Below are 24,045 nucleotides of genomic sequence, written 5' to 3'. Positions count from 1 at the left end.
TTTTAAGTTTTGTGAAAGCAGACTACGTAGCACATAAATATGTAGACTAATGCTTAGTCTCTGAATATATATAATTTTAATAGTAACAAACAAGCCCAGATGCATTGAAAAGGAGCCCTAGGGAGACCAGAGATTCAGAACCTTAGGAAATCTAGACTTGCTTTAGTTAGGGCTTTAGCACTGCAGAGAGAGCTTGGCAGTAGGGAAAATAATGTGGTTCAGGGACTGTGAGACAGACTAATAGATCTGTGGGGCTTGTTGTTGTCGGTGTTTTGGTTTGTGATTAACAATAATCATGACAAGCAGTGTAAGTAATCAAAAGTCAATAATGTGATGAAAGGAAGTGGAGAGAGCGCTGTTCAGTTTGGTTTTAGGACTGGCATCAAGTATGACGAGTAGTGTTGAGTGAGTTTAGTTTTACGCCACACTCAGCACTATTACAGTTATATGGCGGCGGTCTGTGAATAATCGAGTCTGGACCAGACAATCCATGTAATTGGGAAAGCATGACATGTGTCAACCAAATCAGCGAGCATGACCACCCAATCCCGTCAGTCGCCTCTTACGACAAGAATGGGTTACTGAAGATCAATAATAATCCGGATCTTCAAAGGCTTGGATAGTTGGTTGTGGGACATGACGGAAGCGTCAACAACAAAGCATTTAGATCCGGCTACAAGTACAAATCAATAACATTGAGTTTTGTTGGTGTGCAGGAAGGAAGTGACGTAAACGTGTGTCCTGATTAAAAATTAATGCATGGAAATCTGATCCTAGTATTAAACATTTCGTTCATTCATGCTTTTCGAATTGCTAAAAAAATATTTTTTAAACTTTCAGAGATTGTCCAAAAATTGCTAGGCTCATAGGGCATTAATTCTGGTCAATTCTATGAGAATGAATTGTGAGAATTTGAAGTTCTTCAAAGTCAAACTCAACAATTATCAGATACTGCTCACAGAACCTAGAGTGTGATATTCTTCATGTGAGCAGGTTTTTACTCAACACTGAAATGTTTGTCTAGTACATGCAAGTGTATAGAGTGGACACAGGGAAAATATGTGTCTCGCCTCAAGAGACACAAAAATATTCATTGTGCCAAATTCTTGACAAGAAAAATAAAGGTTCCATAGTAAAACTTAAGTCTACCAGTATAGTATGCTTCACCATTTCATTACATTCCCATGTCTATAGGGCTCTCTTAATTCCAGGGAGGACTCTTGTTGAAATAGTAATTGTGTTCCTCTGAACCCTTAGCGTTGTAGCCTAGGGTAGACACCCGTGGGAACACTGGTTATAGGGCTCTCTTAATTCCAGGGAGGACTCTTATTGAAATAGTAATTGTGTTCCTCTGAACCCTTAGTGTTGTAGCCTAGGGTAGGACACCCGTGGGAACACTGGTTATAGGGCTCTCTCTAATTCCAGGGAGGACTCTTGTTGGAAATAGTAATTGTGTTCTTCTGAACCCATATAGCTGTTGTAGCCTAGGGTAGACACCCGTGGGAACACTGGTTATAGGGCTCTCTTAATTCCAGGGAGGACTCTTATTGAAATAGTAATTGTGTTCCTCTGAACCCTTAGTGTTGTAGCCTAGGGTAGACACCCGTGGGAACACTGGTTATAGGGCTCTCTTAATTCCAGGGAGGACTCTTGAAATAGTAATTGTGTTCCTCTGAACCCTTAGTGTTGTAGCCTAGGGTAGACACCCGTGGGAACACTGGTTATAGGGCTCTCTTAATTCCAGGGAGGACACTTGAAATAGTAATTGTGTTCCTCTGAACCCTCAGTGTTGTAGGCTAGGGTAGACGCCTCAGGGGTTCAAAAATCCCATCGCCTGACGCCCGAGACAAGTCAGTTTTCATTTCGGGCAATCAAATAATGGTATCTTACTTGTCCGTTGGCTACTAGATAATTCTCACTTATGGTTTCAAACCGCAAATAAACTTGGAATTAATTTTCTATCTGCTCAAAATGTAGCTATTACATTTCGCAATGATAATAAAGTAGAGTTATCTTTCTTTACTATTTATCACTTTTCAATAAATTGTCCAGTAAACATTAACATCAAATACCATGTTGATTTCTTCTTTCATAATTACATCATCATAATTATGTCATAAAATCAGGGCAAGTGGAAAATTAGTCAGGACAAGTTACTTTCTTAAAGTCACTTGCCCTGTGGCAAGTGGCTTTTTAAAAAAAATTTGAACCCCTGGGAACACTGGTTATGAGGGTTAGGGTAGACAGCTCGTGGGAACACTGGTTATGAGGGCTAGGATAGATGCCTGTGGGAACACCTAGTTATGAGGGCTAGGTAGACACCTGTGGGAACACTGGTTATGAGGGCTAGGGTAGACGCCTGTGGGAACACTGGTTATGAGGGCTAGGATAGACGCCTGTGGGAACACTGGTTATGAGGGCTAGGGTAGACGCCTGTGGGAACACTGGTTATGAGGGCTAGGGTAGACGCCTGTGGGAACACTGGTTATGAGGGCTAGGGTAGACGCCTGTGGGAACACTGGTTATAAGGGCTAGGAACACTGGTTATGAGGGCTAGGATAGGCCTATGGGAACACTGGTTATAAGGGCTAGGGAATGCATGCCTGTGGGAACACTGGTTATGAGGGCTAGGAGAGGGCTAGAGGCAGCCTGTGGGAACACTGGTTATGAGGGCTAGGAACACTGGTTATGAGGGCTAGGGTAGACGTAATAGGGAAGACGCCTGTGGGAACACTGGTTATGAGGGCTAGGATAGACGCCTGTGGGAACACTGGTTATAAGGGCTGTACCTTGCCTTCAGATTCCAACCAGGGTTCCGATCTACAATATGTGCATAGCCCTAATTGTAAGCCAATCATAAACTGTCATTGTAGAGATACAATTAGTCATAATGTTACGAATGCTTTGTGGATCGGGTCCCAGATTAATAACTGATTTATGGAATCAATAATTATTAATAGCTATGACTTGGGCTATGTTCTGCTGACCATTTGCTGACCGTTGTTTGTAGGTGAAGCCAAGAACCTGTCCACGTCGTCGGTGTCGGGGAGCGGTCGCACCACGGTCTGCACAATACGGATAGACTCGGAGGAGATATACAGGACAGCCCCCGTCGAGAAAACACCCAAGTAATTCAATAAATTTGTATTATGTACAGACAGGTTGACAGTGGTTCAGGATTGTAGGTCACTCACTCACTCATAAAACCTTGATAACAGATGCCTTTCACATCATATTATAAAGTGTGACATGAAATAGTTGCTACTGGCTAACAGTAGGAAGTGTTGTCATGGCAACTCAGTATCAGTCAGTGGTTTATAAGCTGTAGGTGTGTGTGTTGTAGCTGTGGGTGTGTGTGTTGTAGTGGACAAGGAAGGTATTTATCTGACTGGCAGCTGTAGGGCAGGACTACTCCTGAATGTTTTGTACGTAACTTCATAATCAACTCTTTATCATTTATGACTTACAAACTGTATGAAACCGTATCACAAAAGGGATGATTTTGATTATCCATTCACTACTTTTCCCTCTTCAGGTCGAATGATATACCATTTCCTTCTACCTATGTCAAATGCTAATGTACTTTAGAGCATGTATATTTGATTCAGATTGAATGGAAACACACCATTTGCTTGCAACTGAGCATTGCAATCTTGTTTTCAGCGTTTAAAATTAAGTCGACCCGTGAACATGGTGAAGATATGGGGTAGAATAGGTCTTCAGCAACCCATGCTTGCCACAAAAGGCGACTATGCTTGTCGTAAGAGGCGACTAACGGGATCGGGTGGTCAGACTCGCTGACTTGTTTGACACATGTCATCAGTTCCTAATTGCGCAGATCGGTGCTCATGCTGTTGATCACTGGAATGTCTGGTCCAGACTCGATTATTTACAGACCGTCGCCATATAGCTGTAATATTGCTGAGTGCGGCGTAAATTAAACTCACTCACTCACTAAGATTAAGTCATTCTAGAAATACTGTAGCAGACATTTTAATAGATTTACTAAGTGTGGAATGTTGCTTGTCAACATGTTGCGAGGTTTTATCCAATACTTAGGCCTTTACATAGAGTTTTCACATCTACGTACTCACAGGTGTTTTCACTTATTTGTGGATTGGCTGGTTAGACTTTGTGGCTTTGTTAATAGTGCAAATACAGGGTGTAGGACAATTATGCTTTCTCTTTCTGCGAACAGGGGCAGTGGGGTAGCCTAGTGGTTAAAGCATAAATGTTTTTGCAAAATGGAATCTGTTTTGGCAGATATTGGGTAACTGTTTACTGCAAAATTTAATCTGTTTGGCAGATATTGGGTAACAGTTTACTGCAAAATGGAATCTGTTTTGGCAGATATTGGGTAACAGTTTACTGCAAAATGGAATCTATTTTGGCAGATATTGGGTAACAGTTTACTGCAAAATGGAATCTGTTTTGGCAGATATTGGGTAACTGTTTACTGCAAAATGGAATCTATTTTGGCAGATGTTGGGTAACTGTTTACTGCAAAATGGAATCTATTTTGGCAGATATTGGGTAACAGTTTACTGCAAAATGGAATCTATTTTGGCAGATATTGGGTAACTGTTTACTGCAAAATGGAATCTATTTTGGCAGATATTGGGTAACTGTTTACTGCAAAATTTAATCTTGGGTAACTTTTACTGCAGATATTGGGTAACAGTTTACTGCAAAATGGAATCTATTTTGGCAGATGTTGATATTGGTAACTGTTTACTGCAAAATGGAATCTATTTTGGCAGATATTGGTAACAGTTTACTGCAAAATGGAATCTATTTTTTGGCAGATATTGGGTAACTGTTTACTGCAAAATGGAATCTATTTTGGCAGATGTTGGGTAACTGTTTACTACCAAAATGCAAAATGGGGTAACTAATCTGTTTGGCAGATATTGGGTAACAGTTTACTGCAAAATGGAATCTGTTTTGGCAGATGTTGGGTAACAGTTTACTGCAAAATGGAATCTATTTTGGCAGATATTGGGTAACAGTTTACTGCAAAATGGAATCTGTTTTGGCAGATGTGGAGAACTGTTTATTGCAAAATGGAATGCCTTGGCAGATATTGGGGTAACAGCACTTTGGCAGAAAATGGAATCTATTTTGGCAGATATTGCTCTTTTACTGCAAAAACTGTTTACTGCAAAATGGAATCTGTTTTGGCAGATATTGGGTAAAAATGGAATCTATTTTAGCAGTTTACTGCAAAATGGAATCTGTTTTGGCAGATATTGTTTTGGCGAATATTGGACTGTTTACTGCAAAATGGAATCTGTTTTGGCAGATATTGGGTAACTGTTTACTGCAAAATGGAATCTGTTTTGGCAGATATTGGGTAACTGTTTACTGCAAAATGTATTCTGTTTGGGCAGATATTGGGTAACTGTTTATTGACCTTAAAGTTTTGGAGTAAATTTATGTCACTGGCAGCTGTGAAAACCCCCCATCCCAAAATAAGACTCCATGTGTTGAGGCAAGATGTTTACTACTGACACTGAGTGACAACTTGTGAGCAAGGAAAGTCATGTGCTATGTCCTCTGGAATATCACAATGTTTGATGCACATGGACAGGCTGCTATAGTTGCTTGTTTTTGTTTCAGCCCATTCTATGGAGCAGAGTTTCAAGGAGATATTCCCATCAAGTTTCGTTTCCTCTCTTTCTATGTGTGTGACTCTGGTGCTAAAACAGAGAAGGTGAGTCTCTACCCTTGGAGTGGCAAGGATTTGTCTATGGCTGCTCTGATGCCAATCATGTGGCCCCAACTAATGTTCTAATTATCAGTATTTATTCATATGCTGTATGTACAGTTGACTTGTATTTGACTTGTATATATCAGAGCTCCAGATACCTTTTGGGGTGTGGGTGTACTTACAAAGTTACACCTCATATTGCAAGTGGAGGTGTACTGAGAATTTTGAAAGAGTACTGACATATTTTTGTGTGAGCGAGTTGGTGATGTGGTTTGTTATTTATAATATTAAACAACTTTTCAGCTATTAAATTTCATTAGTTCATATATGTTAGACATACAAAGGTATTCATGTGCGTACACATTTTATATTATGTCGTACTTCATTGATTTTTAGGCATACATTTCGCCTGTACGCCTCTTATCTGTAGCCCTGTATATGATATGATAAAGAGTAACTCTTAAATCTATTATATTTTAGTGCTAGATAAACCTAGACAATCCTAGATAAACATTACTTGTGTACTCTGTCCTGCCAATATTGTCCATAATGTGTTGCGGTTGAACACAGTGAAACTGTTTCCTAGTCAAGATCCGGGTTAGAAGTGATCTTCGGTGAACCATGCTTATCGTAAGAGGCGACTAACGGGATCTGGTGGTCAGACTCGCGGACTTGGTTGACATGTCATTGTATCGCAGTTGCGTAGATCGATGCTCATGATGTTGATCACTGGATTGTCCTGTCCAGACTCAATTATTCACTGTCCACCGCCATATAGCTGGAATATTGCTGAGTGCAGCATTAGACAACAAGCAACCCAAGCCTAATTGAATATAGTAAGTTTGCAGTTCATCCACATTCCACAGTCATCCTGACCCATATGTAACTGAAGCTGTGAGACCACAAATAGACCTCCCAAGTATCAGTGTGCTGTTGGATAGAGTGTCCAGTCTGTAATATGATACTGTTTATGTGATTTGTCCCAGCACAGAGATCTATGTTGTCTGAACCTTGCACATCTGTCAATCAAATCAGCTGTTGCCTACTCACTTGCAGGTGCTTGTCAATCAATGTCAGCTGTCACCATGGAAATAGATTCATTATGTTCATGTTATGGTTCATCTGTGGGAGATTGATATCGACTGCAGATCATTTAGTTTCATATGTTGTACATGATTAGTGTTCATTGTGAATCATCTTTGTTAACCTAATGTCTATGAAGTATTACATTTTTAGTGGTATGCTTGCTGTAGGTTAATTGTTTTATCTCCATTCTAGAAGTTGGTCAGTCAAAAATGAAACGTGCAACTTTATGGATGGCAACGTCTTGTTTATTGCATAGAGCAACGTTTCGATGTAGATTCTTACATTGTTCATTTTTGTTGCAGGTTCTTGGCAAGGTGACCCTGAAGAAAGAAGAGCTGTACAAGTTCTACAACAAGGACCACTGGTTCTCTCTCACACCTGCAGATCTAGATGTCGCCGTCAAGGTGAGATGTCAAATAATCAATGTCAAGGCCAACACCTGCAGATCTAGATGTCGCCATCGCGAGATGTCAAATAATCAGATGTCGCTGTCAAGGTGAGATGTCAAATAATCAATGTCAAGGCCAACACCTGCAGATCTAGATGTCGCCGTCAAGGTGAGATATCAAATAATCAATGTCAAGGCCAACACCTGCAGATCTAGATGTCATCAAATAACCAATGTCAAGGCCAACACCTGCAGATCCAGATGTCAGCGCTAAGGTGAGATATCAAATAATCAATGTCAATGTCAAGGCCAACACCTGCAGATCTAGATGTCGCCGTCAAGGTGAGATATCAAATAATCAATGTCAAGGTCAACACCTGCATTCTGTACATCACTTTAATGTTGTAGAGATGTTTTCTTGATGATGCAGTCTTCAGCTCCTCTGAGCTTGTTGGCAAATGCATTCATGACTTAAATATTTTCATGAATAAAATATGTTTAAATCATACAGTCTTCATATAGCGTTACATCTTTGGCACCAAGCAGGCATCAACACCATTTTCACAGGCTCCCCGTCGCTCAGAACCAACCTCCAAGCTAATGTCCCATAGCCCTCCCTCCAAAAAGCAAACCCCCAAAGAAGTGGTCCACAAGATCAACTGTGAATGTGGTGACTCCATTATCATGATTATACAGGGATTTACCTTGAGTCCTGTATTTGAGGATCACTGGGACTCATACTCTTAATTTTCAGGGGTCCTGCACAACTAAATGGGGGTCCCAGACACTTTAATATTATTATTAATACTGTTATTGTATTGTGTATCATGATCATCACATTGATTGTTACAGTAATTAAATTGCAAATGATACCATAACCCAAATAGCAGCAAACTCAGTGATAACTTATTGTTATTGGTTGGAATTTTTACAAAAAGTATTTAGACGTTTTCTGCGTCCATGTGGATGCTCTAATAAGTTTCGTTGCGTCCATTTTTATTCGCGTCCTGTAAATCCCTGATTATAGGTGAAATCTCCCATCCTGTAGTTACCTGCATTAAAGAACATAAAACCTCTCCAGCCAAGGCAGACAGCAAATTGGTCCTCTCAGACCACCTACAAAAATACCCCCCTCATTTCATCCAATTTGACAAAGTTGAAATCCTATCCACCAAGGATCATGATTTCATGAAAACTAAACTGTTGGAAGCCATTGAACTCTGATTCTGTGTAGGTCATCATTGGTAGATTGATATTAGATATAAATCCTTCAACAACAACCACTAAACAAGAACCTGTTTGTCCTCAAGGGCAAGATCAACATTGAGATCAGATTCGATGAATACCTCAGTACAGAGCCCGAGTCCAGTCCCACTCACAGGATGGCTGTCAGGTACAGTAACAACACCACATTGTTCAGTAACACCACGATATTGTTTAGTAACACCACGATATTGTTTAGTAACACCACCATATTGTTTAGTAACACCACCATATTGTTTAGTAACACCACCATATTGTTTAGTAACACCACCATATTGTTTAGTAACACCACCACATTGTTTAGTAACACCACATTGTTTAGTAACACCACCATATTGTTTAGTAACACCACCGTATTGTTTAGTAACACCACCGTATTGTTTAGTAACACCACCATATTGTTTAGTAACACCACCATTTTGTTTAGTAACACCACCACATTGTTTAGTAACACCACCATATTGTTTAGTAACACCACCATATTGTTTAGTAACACCACCATTGTTTAGTAACACCACCATATTGTTTAGTAACACCACCACATTGTTTAGTAACACCACCATATTGTTTAGTAACACCACCATATTGTTTAGTAACACCACCATATTGTTTAGTAACACCACCACATTGTTTAGTAACACCACCATATTGTTTAGTAACACCACCACATTGTTTAGTAACACCACCATATTGTTTAGTAACACCACCATATTGTTTAGTAACACCACCATATTGTTTAGTAACACCACCATATTGTTTAGTAACACACCACATTGTTTTTAGTAACACCCACCATATTGTTTAGTAACACCACCATATTGTTTAGTAACACCACCATATTGTTTAGTACACCACCATATTGTTTAGTAACACCACCATATTGTTTAGTAACACCACCATATTGTTTAGTAACACCACCATATTGTTTAGTAACACCACCATATTGTTTAGTAACACCACCACATTGTTTAGTAACACCACCATATTGTTTAGTAACACCACCATATTGTTTAGTAACACCACCATATTGTTTAGTAACACCACCATATTGTTTAGTAACACCACCATATTGTTTAGTAACACCACCATATTGTTTAGTAACACCACCATATTGTTTAGTAACACCACCATATTGTTTAGTAACACCACCACATTGTTTAGTAACACCACCATATTGTTTAGTAACACCACCATATTGTTTAGTAACACCACCATATTGTTTAGTAACACCACCATATTGTTTAGTAACACCACCACATTGTTTAGTAACACCACCACATTGTTTAGTAACACCACCATATTGTTTAGTAACACCACCATATTGTTTAGTAACACCACCACATTGTTTAGTAACACCACCACATTGTTTAGTAACACCACCATATTGTTTAGTAACACCACCACATTGTTTAGTAACACCACCATATTGTTTAGTAACACCACCACATTGTTTAGTAACACCACCATATTGTTTAGTAACACCACCACATTGTTTAGTAACACCACCATATTGTTTAGTAACACCACCACATTGTTTAGTAACACCACCATATTGTTTAGTAACACCACCACGTTGTTGTTTAGTAACACCACCACCACATTGTTTAGTAACACCACCACACCACCATGTTTAGTAACACCACCATATTGTTTAGTAACACCACCATATTGTTTAGTAACACCACCATATTGTTTAGTAACACCACCATATTGTTTAGTAACACCACCACATTGTTTAGTAACACCACCATATTGTTTAGTAACACCACCATATTGTTTAGTAACACCACCATATTGTTTAGTAACACCACCACATTGTTTAGTAACACCACCACATTGTTTAGTAACACCACCATATTGTTTAGTAACACCACCATATTGTTTAGTAACACCACCATATTGTTTAGTAACACCACCATATTGTTTAGTAACACCACCATATTGTTTAGTAACACCACCATATTGTTTAGTAACACCACCATATTGTTTAGTAACACCACCATATTTAGTAACACCACCATATTGTTTAGTAACACCACCATATTGTTTAGTAACACCACCATATTGTTTAGTAACACCACCATTGTTTAGTAACACCACCACATTGTTTAGTAACACCACCACATTGTTTAGTAACACCACCATATTGTTCAGTAACACCACCATATTGTTTAGTAACACCACCATATTGTTTAGTAACACCAGTTTAACACCACCATATTGTTTAGTAACACCACCATGTTGTTTAGTAACACCACCATATTGTTTAGTAACACCACCACATTGTTTAGTAACACCACCACATTGTTTTTAGTAACACCACCACGTTGTTTAGTAACACCACCACATTGTTTAGTAACACCACCACATTGTTTAGTAACACCACCACATTGTTTAGTAACACCACCACATTGTAGTAACACCACCATATTGTTTAGTAACACCACCACATTGTTTAGTAACACACCACCACATTGTTTAGTAACACCACCACATTGTTTAGTAACACCACCACGTTTAGTAACACCACCATTGTTTATTGTTTTGTTTAGTAACACCACCATATTGTTTAGTAACACCACCATATTGTTTAGTAACACCACCATATTGTTTAGTAACACCACCATATTGTTTAGTAACACCACCATATTGTTTAGTAACACCACCATATTGTTTAGTAACACCACCATATTGTTTAGTAACACCACCATGTTGTTTAGTAACACCACCATATTGTTTAGTAACACCACCACCACCACATTGTTTAGTAACACCACCATATTTAGTAACACCACCATATTGTTTAGTAACACCACATTGTTCAGTAACACCACCATATTGTTTAGTAACACCACCATATTGTTTAGTAACACCACCTTTAGTAACACCACCACATTGTTTAGTAACACCACCACATTGTTTAGTAACACCACCATATTGTTTAGTAACACCACCACATTGTTTAGTAACACCACCACATTGTTTAGTAACACCACCATATTGTTTAGTAACACCACCACCATTTGTTTAGTAACACCACCATATTGTTTAGTAACACCACCACATTGTTTAGTAACACCACCATATTGTTTAGTAACACCACCATATTGTTTAGTAACACCACCTTTAGTTTAGTAACACCACCACATTGTTTAGTAACACCACCACATTGTTTAGTAACACCACCACATTGTTTAGTAACACCACCATATTGTTTAGTAACACCACCATATTGTTTAGTAACACCACCACATTGTTTAGTAACACCACCACATTGTTTAGTAACACCACCACATTGTTTAGTAACACCACCATATTGTTTAGTAACACCACCACATTGTTTAGTAACACCACCATTTTTAGTAACACCACCATATTGTTTAGTAACACCACCATATTGTTTAGTAACACCACCATATTGTTTAGTAACACCACCATATTGTTTAGTAACACCACCACATTGTTTAGTAACACCACCACATTGTTTAGTAACACCACCACCACATTGTTTAGTAACACCACCAACAACACCACCATATTGTTTAGTAACACCACCATATTGTTTAGTAACACCACCGTATTGTTTAGTAACACCACCATATTGTTTAGTAACACCACCATATTGTTTAGTAACACCACCATATTGTTTAGTAACACCACCACATTGTTTAGTAACACCACCACATTGTTTAGTAACACCACCACATTGTTTAGTAACACCACCTTGTTTAGTAACACCACCATATTGTTTAGTAACACCACCACATTGTTTAGTAACACCACCACATTGTTTAGTAACACCACCACATTGTTTAGTAACACCACCACATTGTTTAGTAACACCACCATATTGTTTAGTAACACCACCATATTGTTTAGTAACACCACCATATTGTTTAGTAACACCACCATATTGTTTAGTAACACCACCACATTGTTTAGTAACACCACCACATTGTTTAGTAACACCACCATATTGTTTAGTAACACCACCATATTGTTTAGTAACACCACCACATTGTTTAGTAACACCACCACATTGTTTAGTAACACCACCACATTGTTTAGTAACACCACCACATTGTTTAGTAACACCACCACATTGTTTAGTAACACCACCATATTGTTTAGTAACACCACCATATTGTTTAGTAACACCACCACATTGTTTAGTAACACCACCACATTGTTTAGTAACACCACCATATTGTTTAGTAACACCACCATATTGTTTAGTAACACCACCTTATTGTTTAGTAACACCACCATATTGTTTAGTAACACCACCATATTGTTTAGTAACACCACCATATTGTTTAGTAACACCACCATATTGTTTAGTAACACCACCACATTGTTTAGTAACACCACCACATTGTTTAGTAACACCACCACATTGTTTAGTAACACCACCATATTGTTTAGTAACACCACCATATTGTTTAGTAACACCACCATTGTTGTTTAACAACCACCATATTGTTTAGTAACACCACCATGTTGTTTAGTAACACCACCACATTGTTTAGTAACACCACCACATTGTTTAGTAACACCACCATGTTGTTTAGTAACACCACCACATTGTTTAGTAACACCACCACCATGTTGTTTAGTAACACCACCAGTATTGTTTTAGTAACACCACCATATTGTTTAGTAACACCACCACATTGTTTTTAGTAACACCACCACATTGTTTAGTAACACCACCATGTTGTTTAGTAACACCACCATATTGTTTAGTAACACCACCACATTGTTTAGTAACACCACCACATTGTTTAGTAACACCACCACATTGTTTAGTAACACCACCATATTGTTTAGTAACACCACCATATTGTTTAGTAACACCACCATATTGTTTAGTAACACCACCATATTGTTTAGTAACACCACCACATTGTTTAGTAACACCACCTTGTTTAGTAACACCACCATATTGTTTAGTAACACCACCACAGTATTGTTTAGTAACACCACCATATTGTTTAGTAACACCACCATATTGTTTAGTAACACCACCACATTGTTTAGTAACACCACCATATTGTTTAGTAACACCACCATATTGTTTAGTAACACCACCATATTGTTTAGTAACACCACCACATTGTTTAGTAACACCACCATATTGTTTAGTAACACCACCATATTGTTTAGTAACACCACCATATTGTTTAGTAACACCACCATATTGTTTAGTAACACCACCATATTGTTTAGTAACACCACCATATTGTTTAGTAACACCACCTTTAGTAACACCACCATATTGTTTAGTAACACCACCATATTGTTTAGTAACACCACCATATTGTTTAGTAACACCACCACATTGTTTAGTAACACCACCACATTGTTTTTAGTAACACCACCATATTGTTTAGTAACACCACCATATTGTTTAGTAACACCACCATATTGTTTAGTAACACCACCATATTGTTTAGTAACACCACCATATTGTTTAGTAACACCACCATATTGTTTAGTAACACCACCATATTGTTTAGTAACACCACCATATTGTTTAGTAACACCACCATATTGTTTAGTAACACCACCATATTGTTTAGTAACACCACCTTTAGTAACACCACCATATTGTTTAGTAACACCACCATATTGTTTAGTAACACCACCATATTGTTTAGTAACACCACCATATTGTTTAGTAACACCACCATATTGTTTAGTAACACCACCACATTGTTTAGTAACACCACCATATTGTTTAGTAACACCACCATATTGTTTAGTAACACCACCATATTGTTTAGTAACACCACCATATTGTTTAGTAACACCACCATATTGTTTAGTAACACCACCATATTGTTTAGTAACACCACCGTATTGTTTAGTAACACCACCATATTGTTTAGTAACACCACATTGTTTAGTAACACCACCATATTGTTTAGTAACACCACCATATTGTTTAGTAACACCACCTTTAGTAACACCACCATATTGTTTAGTAACACCACCTTTAGTAACACCACCATATTGTTTAGTAACACCACCATATTGTTTAGTAACACCACCATATTGTTTAGTAACACCACCATATTGTTTAGTAACACCACCATATTGTTTAGTAACACCACCTTTGTTTAGTAACACCACCATATTGTTTAGTAACACCACCATATTGTTTAGTAACACCACCATATTGTTTAGTAACACCACCGTATTGTTTAGTAACACCACCATATTGTTTAGTAACACCACCATATTGTTTAGTAACACCACCATATTGTTTAGTAACACCACCTTTAGTAACACCACCGTATTGTTTACTAACAACACCACATTGTTTAGTAACACCACCGTATTGTTTAGTAACACCACCATATTGTTTAGTAACACCACCACATTGTTTAGTAACACCACCATATTGTTTAGTAACACCACCATATTGTTTAGTAACACCACCATATTGTTTAGTAACACCACCACATTGTTTAGTAACACCACCATATTGTTTAGTAACACCACCATATTGTTTAGTAACACCACCATATTGTTTAGTAACACCACCATATTGTTTAGTAACACCACCATTATTGTTTAGTAACACCACCATATTGTTTAGTAACACCACCTTTGTTTAGTAACACCACCATATTGTTTAGTAACACCACCACATTGTTTAGTAACACCACCGTATTGTTTAGTAACACCACCACATTGTTTAGTAACACCACCACATTGTTTAGTAACACCACCATATTGTTTAGTAACACCACCATATTGTTTAGTAACACCACCATATTGTTTAGTAACACCACCATATTGTTTAGTAACACCACCATATTGTTTAGTAACACCACCATATTGTTGTTTAGTAACACCACCATGTTTTGTTTAGTAACACCACCATATTGTTTAGTAACACCACCATATTGTTTAGTAACACCACCATTGTTTAGTAACACCACCATATTGTTTAGTAACACCACCATATTGTTTAGTAACACCACCACATTGTTTAGTAACACCACCACATTGTTTAGTAACACCACCACATTGTTTAGTAACACCACCATATTGTTTAGTAACACCACCACATTGTTTAGTAACACCACCATATTGTTTAGTAACACCACCTTTAGTAACACCACCATATTGTTTAGTAACACCACCATATTGTTTAGTAACACCACCATATTGTTTAGTAACACCACCACATTGTTTAGTAACACCACCTAACACCACCATGTTGTTTAGTAACACCACCATATTGTTTAGTAACACCACCATTTGTTTAGTAACACCACCACCATATTGTTTAGTAACACCACCATATTGTTTAGTAACACCACCATATTGTTTAGTAACACCACCATATTGTTTAGTAACACCACCATATTGTTTAGTAACACCACCATATTGTTTAGTAACACCACCATATTGTTTAGTAACACCACCACATTGTTTAGTAACACCACCATATTGTTTAGTAACACCACCATATTGTTTAGTAACACCACCATATTGTTTAGTAACACCACCATATTGTTTAGTAACACCACCATATTGTTTAGTAACACCACCACATTGTTTAGTAACACCACCATATTGTTTAGTAACACCACCACATTGTTTAGTAACACCACCATATTGTTTAGTAACACCACCACATTGTTTAGTAACACCACCACCATTTGTTTAGTAACACCACACCACCATTTGTTTAGTAACACCACCACCACCATTTGTTTAGTAACACCACCGTATTGTTTAGTAACACCACCACATTGTTTAGTAACACCACCATATTGTTTAGTAACACCACCGATATTGTTTAGTAACACCACCACATTGTTTAGTAACACCACCATATTGTTTAGTAACACCACCACATTGTTTAGTAACACCACCATTGTTTATTGTTTAGTAACACCACCATATTGTTTAGTAACACCACCACATTGTTTAGTAGTAACACCACCATATTGTTTAGTAACACCACCATATTAGTAACACCACCATATTGTTTAGTAACACCACCACATTTAGTAACACCACCACATTGTTTAGTAACACCACCATATTGTTTAGTAACACCACCATATTGTTTAGTAACACCACCGCCATTGTTTAGTAACACCACCATATTGTTTAGTAACACCCACCATTGTTTAGTAACACCACCATATTGTTTAGTAACACCACCATATTGTTTAGTAACACCACCATATTGTTTAGTAACACCACCATATTGTTTAGTAACACCACCATATTGTTTAGTAACACCACCATATTGTTTAGTAACACCACCATATTGTTTAGTAACACCACCATATTGTTTAGTAACACCACCATATTGTTTAGTAACACCACCACATTGTTTAGTAACACCACCATATTGTTTAGTAACACCACCATATTGTTTAGTAACACCACCATATTGTTTAGTAACACCACCATATTGTTTAGTAACACCACCACATTGTTTAGTAACACCACCATATTGTTTAGTAACACCACCATATTGTTTAGTAACACCACCATATTGTTTTGTAACACCACCATATTGTTTAGTAACAACACATTATTGTTTATTAACAACACCATATTGTTTAGTAACATCACCATATGGTTTAGTTGACCTACTGGTATGATAGCTACTGGGTACCCATGTATGAACTGCCTATTGTCTTACTGGTATTATAACTACCAGGTACCCAAATATAAACTGCCCATTGACTTAGCGGTATTATAACTACCAGGTACCCATGTATGAACTGACTATTGATTCTACCAGTATAATGACTATTTGGTACCCATGTGTGATCTGGCTATTGATTTTACCATTATATCTCTTGCAGAGTGGTCGAGTGCAGTAACTTGACCATCATCAACGGCGCCTGCAACCCGTACGTAGTCGTCACTCTCAATCCCAAGTCCCGTCACAAGGACATCAGGAGGACGGCCGTCAAGAAGAAAACAATCTGCCCACATTTTGATGAAACTTTCTTTTTTGATGTGAGTGGTTGTGTGTGTGTGTAGTTAGTGATTTCATGTGTGTAGTGCTGGTATATAGTCTGTGATTTAGGTATTGGTTGTGTGTGTCGTCAGTGAGTTTATGAAAGTTGCAACTGTGTGCGAAGTCACTAAATATTTCTGTGCTTTTTAAACTGAGAGTTTAACTAATAAGTTACTAGTGTTCTCACGTATTTTCCTCATACCAGCACAGGAACAGAAGGAACATCCTTCATGTAATCGTTTTGTCACGCCGAAGACCTGAGTTCGATTCCCAACATGGGTACAATGTATGAAGGCCATTTCTGGTGTCCCCTGCCATGATATTGCTGGAATATCGCTAAAACCCAGATAGCATTCAGACGTTGGCTCAACGTTGGCAATGGTTTTGCCAAGATTGGACCAACGTCCGAATGCTATCTGGGAAGCGGACTTAAACTTAAACTCACTCACTCACTCACTCACTCACTCACTCACTCACTCACTCACTCACTCACTCACTCACTCACTCACTCACTCACTCACTCACTCACTCACTCACTCACTCACTCTCACTCACTCACGTTATTATTCACTCACTCACGTAATTATTACCTATTATTAAATCAGAAAATTAAGAAGTCTTGTGTAAGAATTGGCCAGTTTCCCTGTACACGTGTGACATAAACCCTAACGTATGGCTACGCCCAACTCTGAAATAAGGGACATGGGATCTACTTCTCTGAGATGTTAATGAAAACTGCTTAACGATGTCAATATATTTACTTGTTCAGAATCATTGTTGGAGTTCAATAATGATTATTGTTTTTGCAGCTGGAAAACAAGGGGCAGAACCACGACAGGAAACTGTACTGTTTTGAAGATGCCTTCAGTGGAGATCTGAGGTAATCAGGGACAGACTGACTCTAAACCAGTTACAGCTAGACGTGATGAACCAGTGGTCGAAATCATGAGCAACTATCAGTGCCATCAGTGAATGATGACAGACTTTAAGTAGAATATACATGTACAGGAAGCTTAGCCATCAAAAGGTGTTATCGTAGATGTTTGATTATTTTGAATCAATTTGCAATTTGCGTTTATCCTTCCTATAATGTTACCTGTATATCTGTATACAGTATTTTGTACAGTATATCTGTGTTACCTGTATATCTGTTTACAGTATATCTGTGTTACCCGTAATATCTGTTTACAGTATATCTGTGTTACCTGTAAATCTGTTTACAGTATATCTGTTACCTGTATATCTGTTTACAGTATATCTGTGTTACCCATATATCTGTTTACAGTATATCTGTGTTACCTGTATATCTGTTTACAATATATCTGTGTTACCTGTGTATCTGTTTACAGTATATCTGTGTTACCTGTATATCTGTTTACATTATATCTGTGTTACTAGTATATCTGTTTACAGTATATCTGTGTTACCTGTATATCTGTTTACAGTATATCTATGTTACCTGTACGTCTGTTTACAGTATATCTGTGTTACCTGTATATCTGTTTACAGTATATCTGTGTTACCTGTATATCTGTTTACAGTATATCTGTGTTACCTGTATATCTGTTTACAGTATATCTGTGTTACCTGTATATCTGTTTACAGTATATCTGTTACCTGTATATCTGTTTACAGTATATCTGTGTTACCTGTATATCTGTTTACAGTATATCTGTGTTACCCGTATATCTGTTTACAGTATATCTGTGTTACCTGTAAAACTGTTTACAGTATATCTGTTACCTGTATATCTGTTTACAGTATATCTGTTACCTGTATATCTGTTTACAGTATATCTGTGTTACCTGTATATCTGTTTACAGTATATCTGTGTTACCCGTATATCTGTTTACAGTATATCTGTGTTGCCTGTAAATCTGTTTACAGTATATCTGTTACCTTTAAATCTGTTTACAGTATATCTGTTACCTGTATATCTGTTTACAGTATATGTTACCTGTATATCTGTTTACAGTATATCTGTTACCTGTATATCTGTTTACAGTATACCTGTGTTACCCGTATATCTGTTTACAGTATATCTGTGTTACCTGTATATCTGTTTACAGTATATCGATGTTACCTGTATATCTGTTTACAGTATGTCTGTGTTACCTGTATATCTGTTTACAGTATATCTGTGTTACCTGTATATCTGTTTACAGTATATCTGTTACCTGTATATCTGTTTACAGTATATCTGTGTTACCTGTATATCTGTTTACAGTATATCTGTGTTACCCGTATATCTGTTTACAGTATATCTGTGTTACCTGTAAATATGTTTACAGTATTTTTTTTTCCTTTATATCTGTTTACAGTATATCTGTGTTACCTGTATATCTGTTTACAGTATATCTGTGTTACCTGTAAATCTGTTTACAGTATATCTGTTACCTGTATATCTGTTTACAGTATATATCTGTGTTACCTGTATATCTGTTTACAGTATATCTGTGTTACCTGTATATCTGTTTACAGTATATCTGTGTTACCTGTATATCTGTGTTACCTGTATATCTGTGTTACAGTATATCTGTTTACAGTATATCTGTGTGGCATGATGACTCCCTTGTGTCCCGAGAGGTCCTTGGCAACATATTTCGTGGATCCTTCCTGGGAGAGGTGAAGATTCCGCTCCACGGTCTGGACAACAACTTCCCCCACAGTGCCTGGTAGGTAGAACATGGTAACCATGGTAACTGTAGAGACACAAGGTCTATTATGAGGTTGGACACAAATCAAGCACATGTAACTGGTTGCAATCTGTCTGTAAAGAAACCATTTCTGTAAAATGTACCGTATGTTTCTAGCCTCCCCGCTATTGTCTATCATTGTCTATCATTTAGGTTTACACTAGGTCCCAATGGCTGTCCAAGATTGGATGGTCAGGCTCGCTAACTTGGTTGACGCATGTCATCGTATCCCAATTGCGTAGATCGGTGCTTATGCTGTTGATCACTGGATTGTCTGGTCCATTGTTTTCAGACCACCGCCATATAGCTGGAATATTGCAGAGTATTGCATAAAACTAAACTCACTCACACACTTTTTTGTATCTCTACTGACACCATTTTGAGGTGTTTTCAAATCAAATGGATGCGTTCCATTAAGGAAGGAGTGACATTACCTCTCTGTATGCTTGCTCAATCCCCCACCCGTATGAACATGGCCCTCTTGTCTACCATGTGTCTACAGAAACAATTTGTCTAATTGCTCCACATGTGTCAAGCTGTATTTTTCCAACAGGTACAGTCTACAGGCCAGGGAGAGTTTACGCCAGACCCCTGCTAACCTCGGCTCACTCCGTCTCAACATCTCCTACACTGCCGACTACGTGTTTCTGTCTCACTACTACAACGATCTCCGATCTCTTCTTCTCCACTCTATAGACCTCCAGGTGAGTAGACAGCTCCAGTCTGCCAAGTTTTGTAGTCATCTGCTGGTCATTTGCTCAGATCCAAGATTCACCTTGACTTTAGTCAGCGCTACTTTTAGCAGCACCACATCTCATTTACTGGATTATTTGGTCTATCAATCACCTGTCTGGTCTATCGATCACCTGATTGTCTGGTCTATCAATCACCTGATTGTCTGGTCTATCAATCACCTGATTGTCTGGTCTATCGATCACCTGATTTTCTGGTCTATCAATCAACTGATTGTCTGGTCTATCGATCACCTGATTGTCTGGTTTATTGATCACCTGATTGTCTGGTCTATCAATCACCTGATTGTCTGGTCTATCCATCACCTGATTGTCTGGTCTATTGATCACCTGATTGTCTGGTTTATTGATCACCTGATTGTCTGGTCTATCAATCACCTGATCAATCACCTGATTGTCTGGTTTATTGATCACCTGATTGTCTGGTCTATCGATCACCTGATTGTCTGGTTTATTGATCACCTGATTGTCTGGTTTATCGATCACCTGATTGTCTGGTTTATTGATCACCTGATTGTCTGGTTTACATGATGCCATTTGCAAGACAGGACTACTGCTATACGGCATCAGGCTGAAAGTACTTCCAGTTTTTGGGCAATTGTTTGATAGGTGGGTGTCACCCGTTTCACGAACACCTGGTGTCATCATTGATGTTCAGACATCTTTATGATTCACACCGCTGTTTTGTCATTTTCACCAGGGGTGGTGGGGTAGACACGGATTCGATTCCCCACATTTCTGGTGTCCCCCACTGTGATATTGCTGGAATATTGCTAAAAGCGGCATAAAGCTATACTTGCTCACTCAGTTTGACTAATTGAATCTGTTTCTGGAAAAAAGTCAAGCCTGGGTGTTCTTTTATTCCGACGTTGTCTATTTGCATGAAGTACCTGCATGATTTTCAACATTCCGAACATATTACAAACGTTTACCAGTGAACTTAAGAATGATTTGTTGAACATTTGTGACTGATGTAAAGTGTGTGACTGGTGTGACATGTGGCGTCTATAACTTGTGTTCCAGCCAATCTCCTGCACGTCTGTATACCTACTTGGTGAGGTGGTCGAACACCTCCAGGACGCAGCACAACCTCTAGTCAGACTGTTCCTGAAGCATGGAAAAATAGTCCCCCTAGTCTCCGCTCTTGCCAAATGGGAAATAGAAAAGACAACGTAAGTGTCCAGCACAATCTGTCTGGCAGTTTCTGCCACTACGATGAATCCTAATTTCTTGAAGGTGACAAGTGTTTGCTTTATCACACACTCTGTTTGTCCAAGCATATCCCTGTCCTAGTACAACATGATACATGTTCTGAGGCAGGAACAGTCCCTAGCATTGCATGAATGTGGATTCCAATGAGAATATGGACACCCCAGGAACAAGTACTGATACAAGTCAGTAGATCGGATGGACAGACTCTCATACAGTTTTCAAAATAGTTTCCAAATATCGCCGGCCAGTCGGGCTAGCTATGCCTGAAAGTTACTAGCTCACAAAATAATTCACTTACCCAAAATTTGTATGTAGAAACTAAGCAAAAGATTACGAAAATAGATGAGATTAAGATGTTGGCATGGCACAGGTTTCATCATTAAGGTGCTTATATGATAAACATTTTTATCCGGCCATAATCTTGCATGATTTGAAAGTGTATTATAACTTAACAAGTCGGAGAAAGTGATATATTTACAAAATTACCCCATGAAAATTCACTAGTCAGTCGGATGGGGTATTCATACTTCACTCGCGACATGAATCTCAGTGGGCTAGCACTATAAAACCAGCTTCAGTCTGTACTAGTACAAACAGCCGCACATACACATACACTTTCGCATGCATGTTTATGAGCTTAAATATTCTCAAGCCTCGACATTAAACCCAATTTCACCTCACCTCACTAGTCAGTCGGGAGATTTGTTGGCCCGACTGGATTTTTACTAGCCACGAGCTAGCGGGCCAGTGACTATTTCGCACACTGCTCTCATGTCCTCCTCTTGTGTGTAACCCCTGACCGCGTCATACCAAAAGACGTTAAAATATGGTACTTGTTGGTCCCTGCCTGGCGCTCGGCATTAATGGGTACAACAAGGACTGGTCGGCTCGAAGTCAGTATAATGTGTCTGAGTGGGGTATTCATGCTTCACTGCGGCATGGTATCTCACTGGGCTAGCACTATAAAACCAGCTTCCATCTGGGCTAGTACAAGCAGCTGCACATACACCTACACACGCATGCACGTCGTCATATGAGCGAAATATTCTCAAGCACGACGTTAAACCCAATTTCACCTCACCTTGTGTGTAAAAGCCTTGACCTTATAGGATACTGGTAATGATACCAAGAGATACAAGAGGCTGTCACGTAGCTGGGATGTAGTTTGTGGAAAGCAAACAAAACAGAGAATTATATTGTTCTTGAGATGACAGTAATGACTATGCAGTAAGGTCAGAATAGTGCTGTGAATGACAGGCCTCAAACAGACTCTGAACTGTGACCTCACTGTGTATGTTTTATGATAACTACAGTCCGTTTGATGTCACTTGAGACAGATGAACATTTTGCTATTTTCTCGGGGGACGATTTGCTGGTAGAACAGCCAGGTATCAACATGTGTGTGTAGTGAAATTTCAATTTCACACGTACAACTTGCACACCTGGCTGTTCTACCAGCAAGTGGTCCTCCCTCGTAAAAAATGCAATCAGTGACAACAAAATAATGATCGTTTGTTTAACTTTTTTATTCTGGTGTCCAAACTTATGAGAAAAATCATCAGAGTTGGTCTGTCAATTTCATGTGACTGTGCAAAATTTGGTTTTGTTGCAATTATTTAGACTTGTTTGTTAGTGAGCAATTCATCGGTCTCAAATGAAATCACACAGACTGTAGTGTGAATTGATCAATGCTACTGTTGTAATTTTCAAGATTCCTGTTGTCAGTTTAAGTTTTGTATCCTAACGTTGCAGTGATGCCAATACATTCTTCCGTGGGAACACGCTAGTGACCAAACTGGTCGATGAGCTGATGAAGCTGGTGGGCCTGCCATACCTCCATGACACCCTCAAGACCATCATTGACCAGGTCAGGCTGTGTGAGGTGTAGATGTTGCTGTGGTGTGATGTGGGCTGCCAATGTTGCTGATATTTGAGGA

The 24,045-nt window shown here is 38.5% G+C and overlaps 1 protein-coding gene across 1 annotated transcript in view; it reads left to right on the top strand.

The window, feature by feature from the left end:
- Window positions 1-24,045, top strand: part of LOC124264764 (ras GTPase-activating protein 3-like) — a 65,400-nt gene that overhangs the window by 5,700 nt on the left and 35,655 nt on the right. The window contains exons 2-11 of the mRNA XM_046699544.1: window positions 3,011-3,128; window positions 5,620-5,713; window positions 7,099-7,200; window positions 8,495-8,577; window positions 17,291-17,447; window positions 18,258-18,328; window positions 19,995-20,123; window positions 20,698-20,848; window positions 21,920-22,068; window positions 23,861-23,975. Of these exons, the coding sequence (XP_046555500.1) occupies window positions 3,011-3,128; window positions 5,620-5,713; window positions 7,099-7,200; window positions 8,495-8,577; window positions 17,291-17,447; window positions 18,258-18,328; window positions 19,995-20,123; window positions 20,698-20,848; window positions 21,920-22,068; window positions 23,861-23,975 (1,169 nt within the window). The remainder of the gene's footprint in view (window positions 1-3,010; window positions 3,129-5,619; window positions 5,714-7,098; window positions 7,201-8,494; window positions 8,578-17,290; window positions 17,448-18,257; window positions 18,329-19,994; window positions 20,124-20,697; window positions 20,849-21,919; window positions 22,069-23,860; window positions 23,976-24,045) is intronic.

This window comes from Haliotis rubra, unplaced genomic scaffold (genome assembly GCF_003918875.1).
Source record: "Haliotis rubra isolate DU_JTF1 unplaced genomic scaffold, ASM391887v1 Scf940, whole genome shotgun sequence".
Classification (NCBI taxonomy): domain Eukaryota; kingdom Metazoa; phylum Mollusca; class Gastropoda; order Lepetellida; family Haliotidae; genus Haliotis; species Haliotis rubra.
This window is presented reverse-complemented; position numbering and strand designations above follow the sequence as displayed.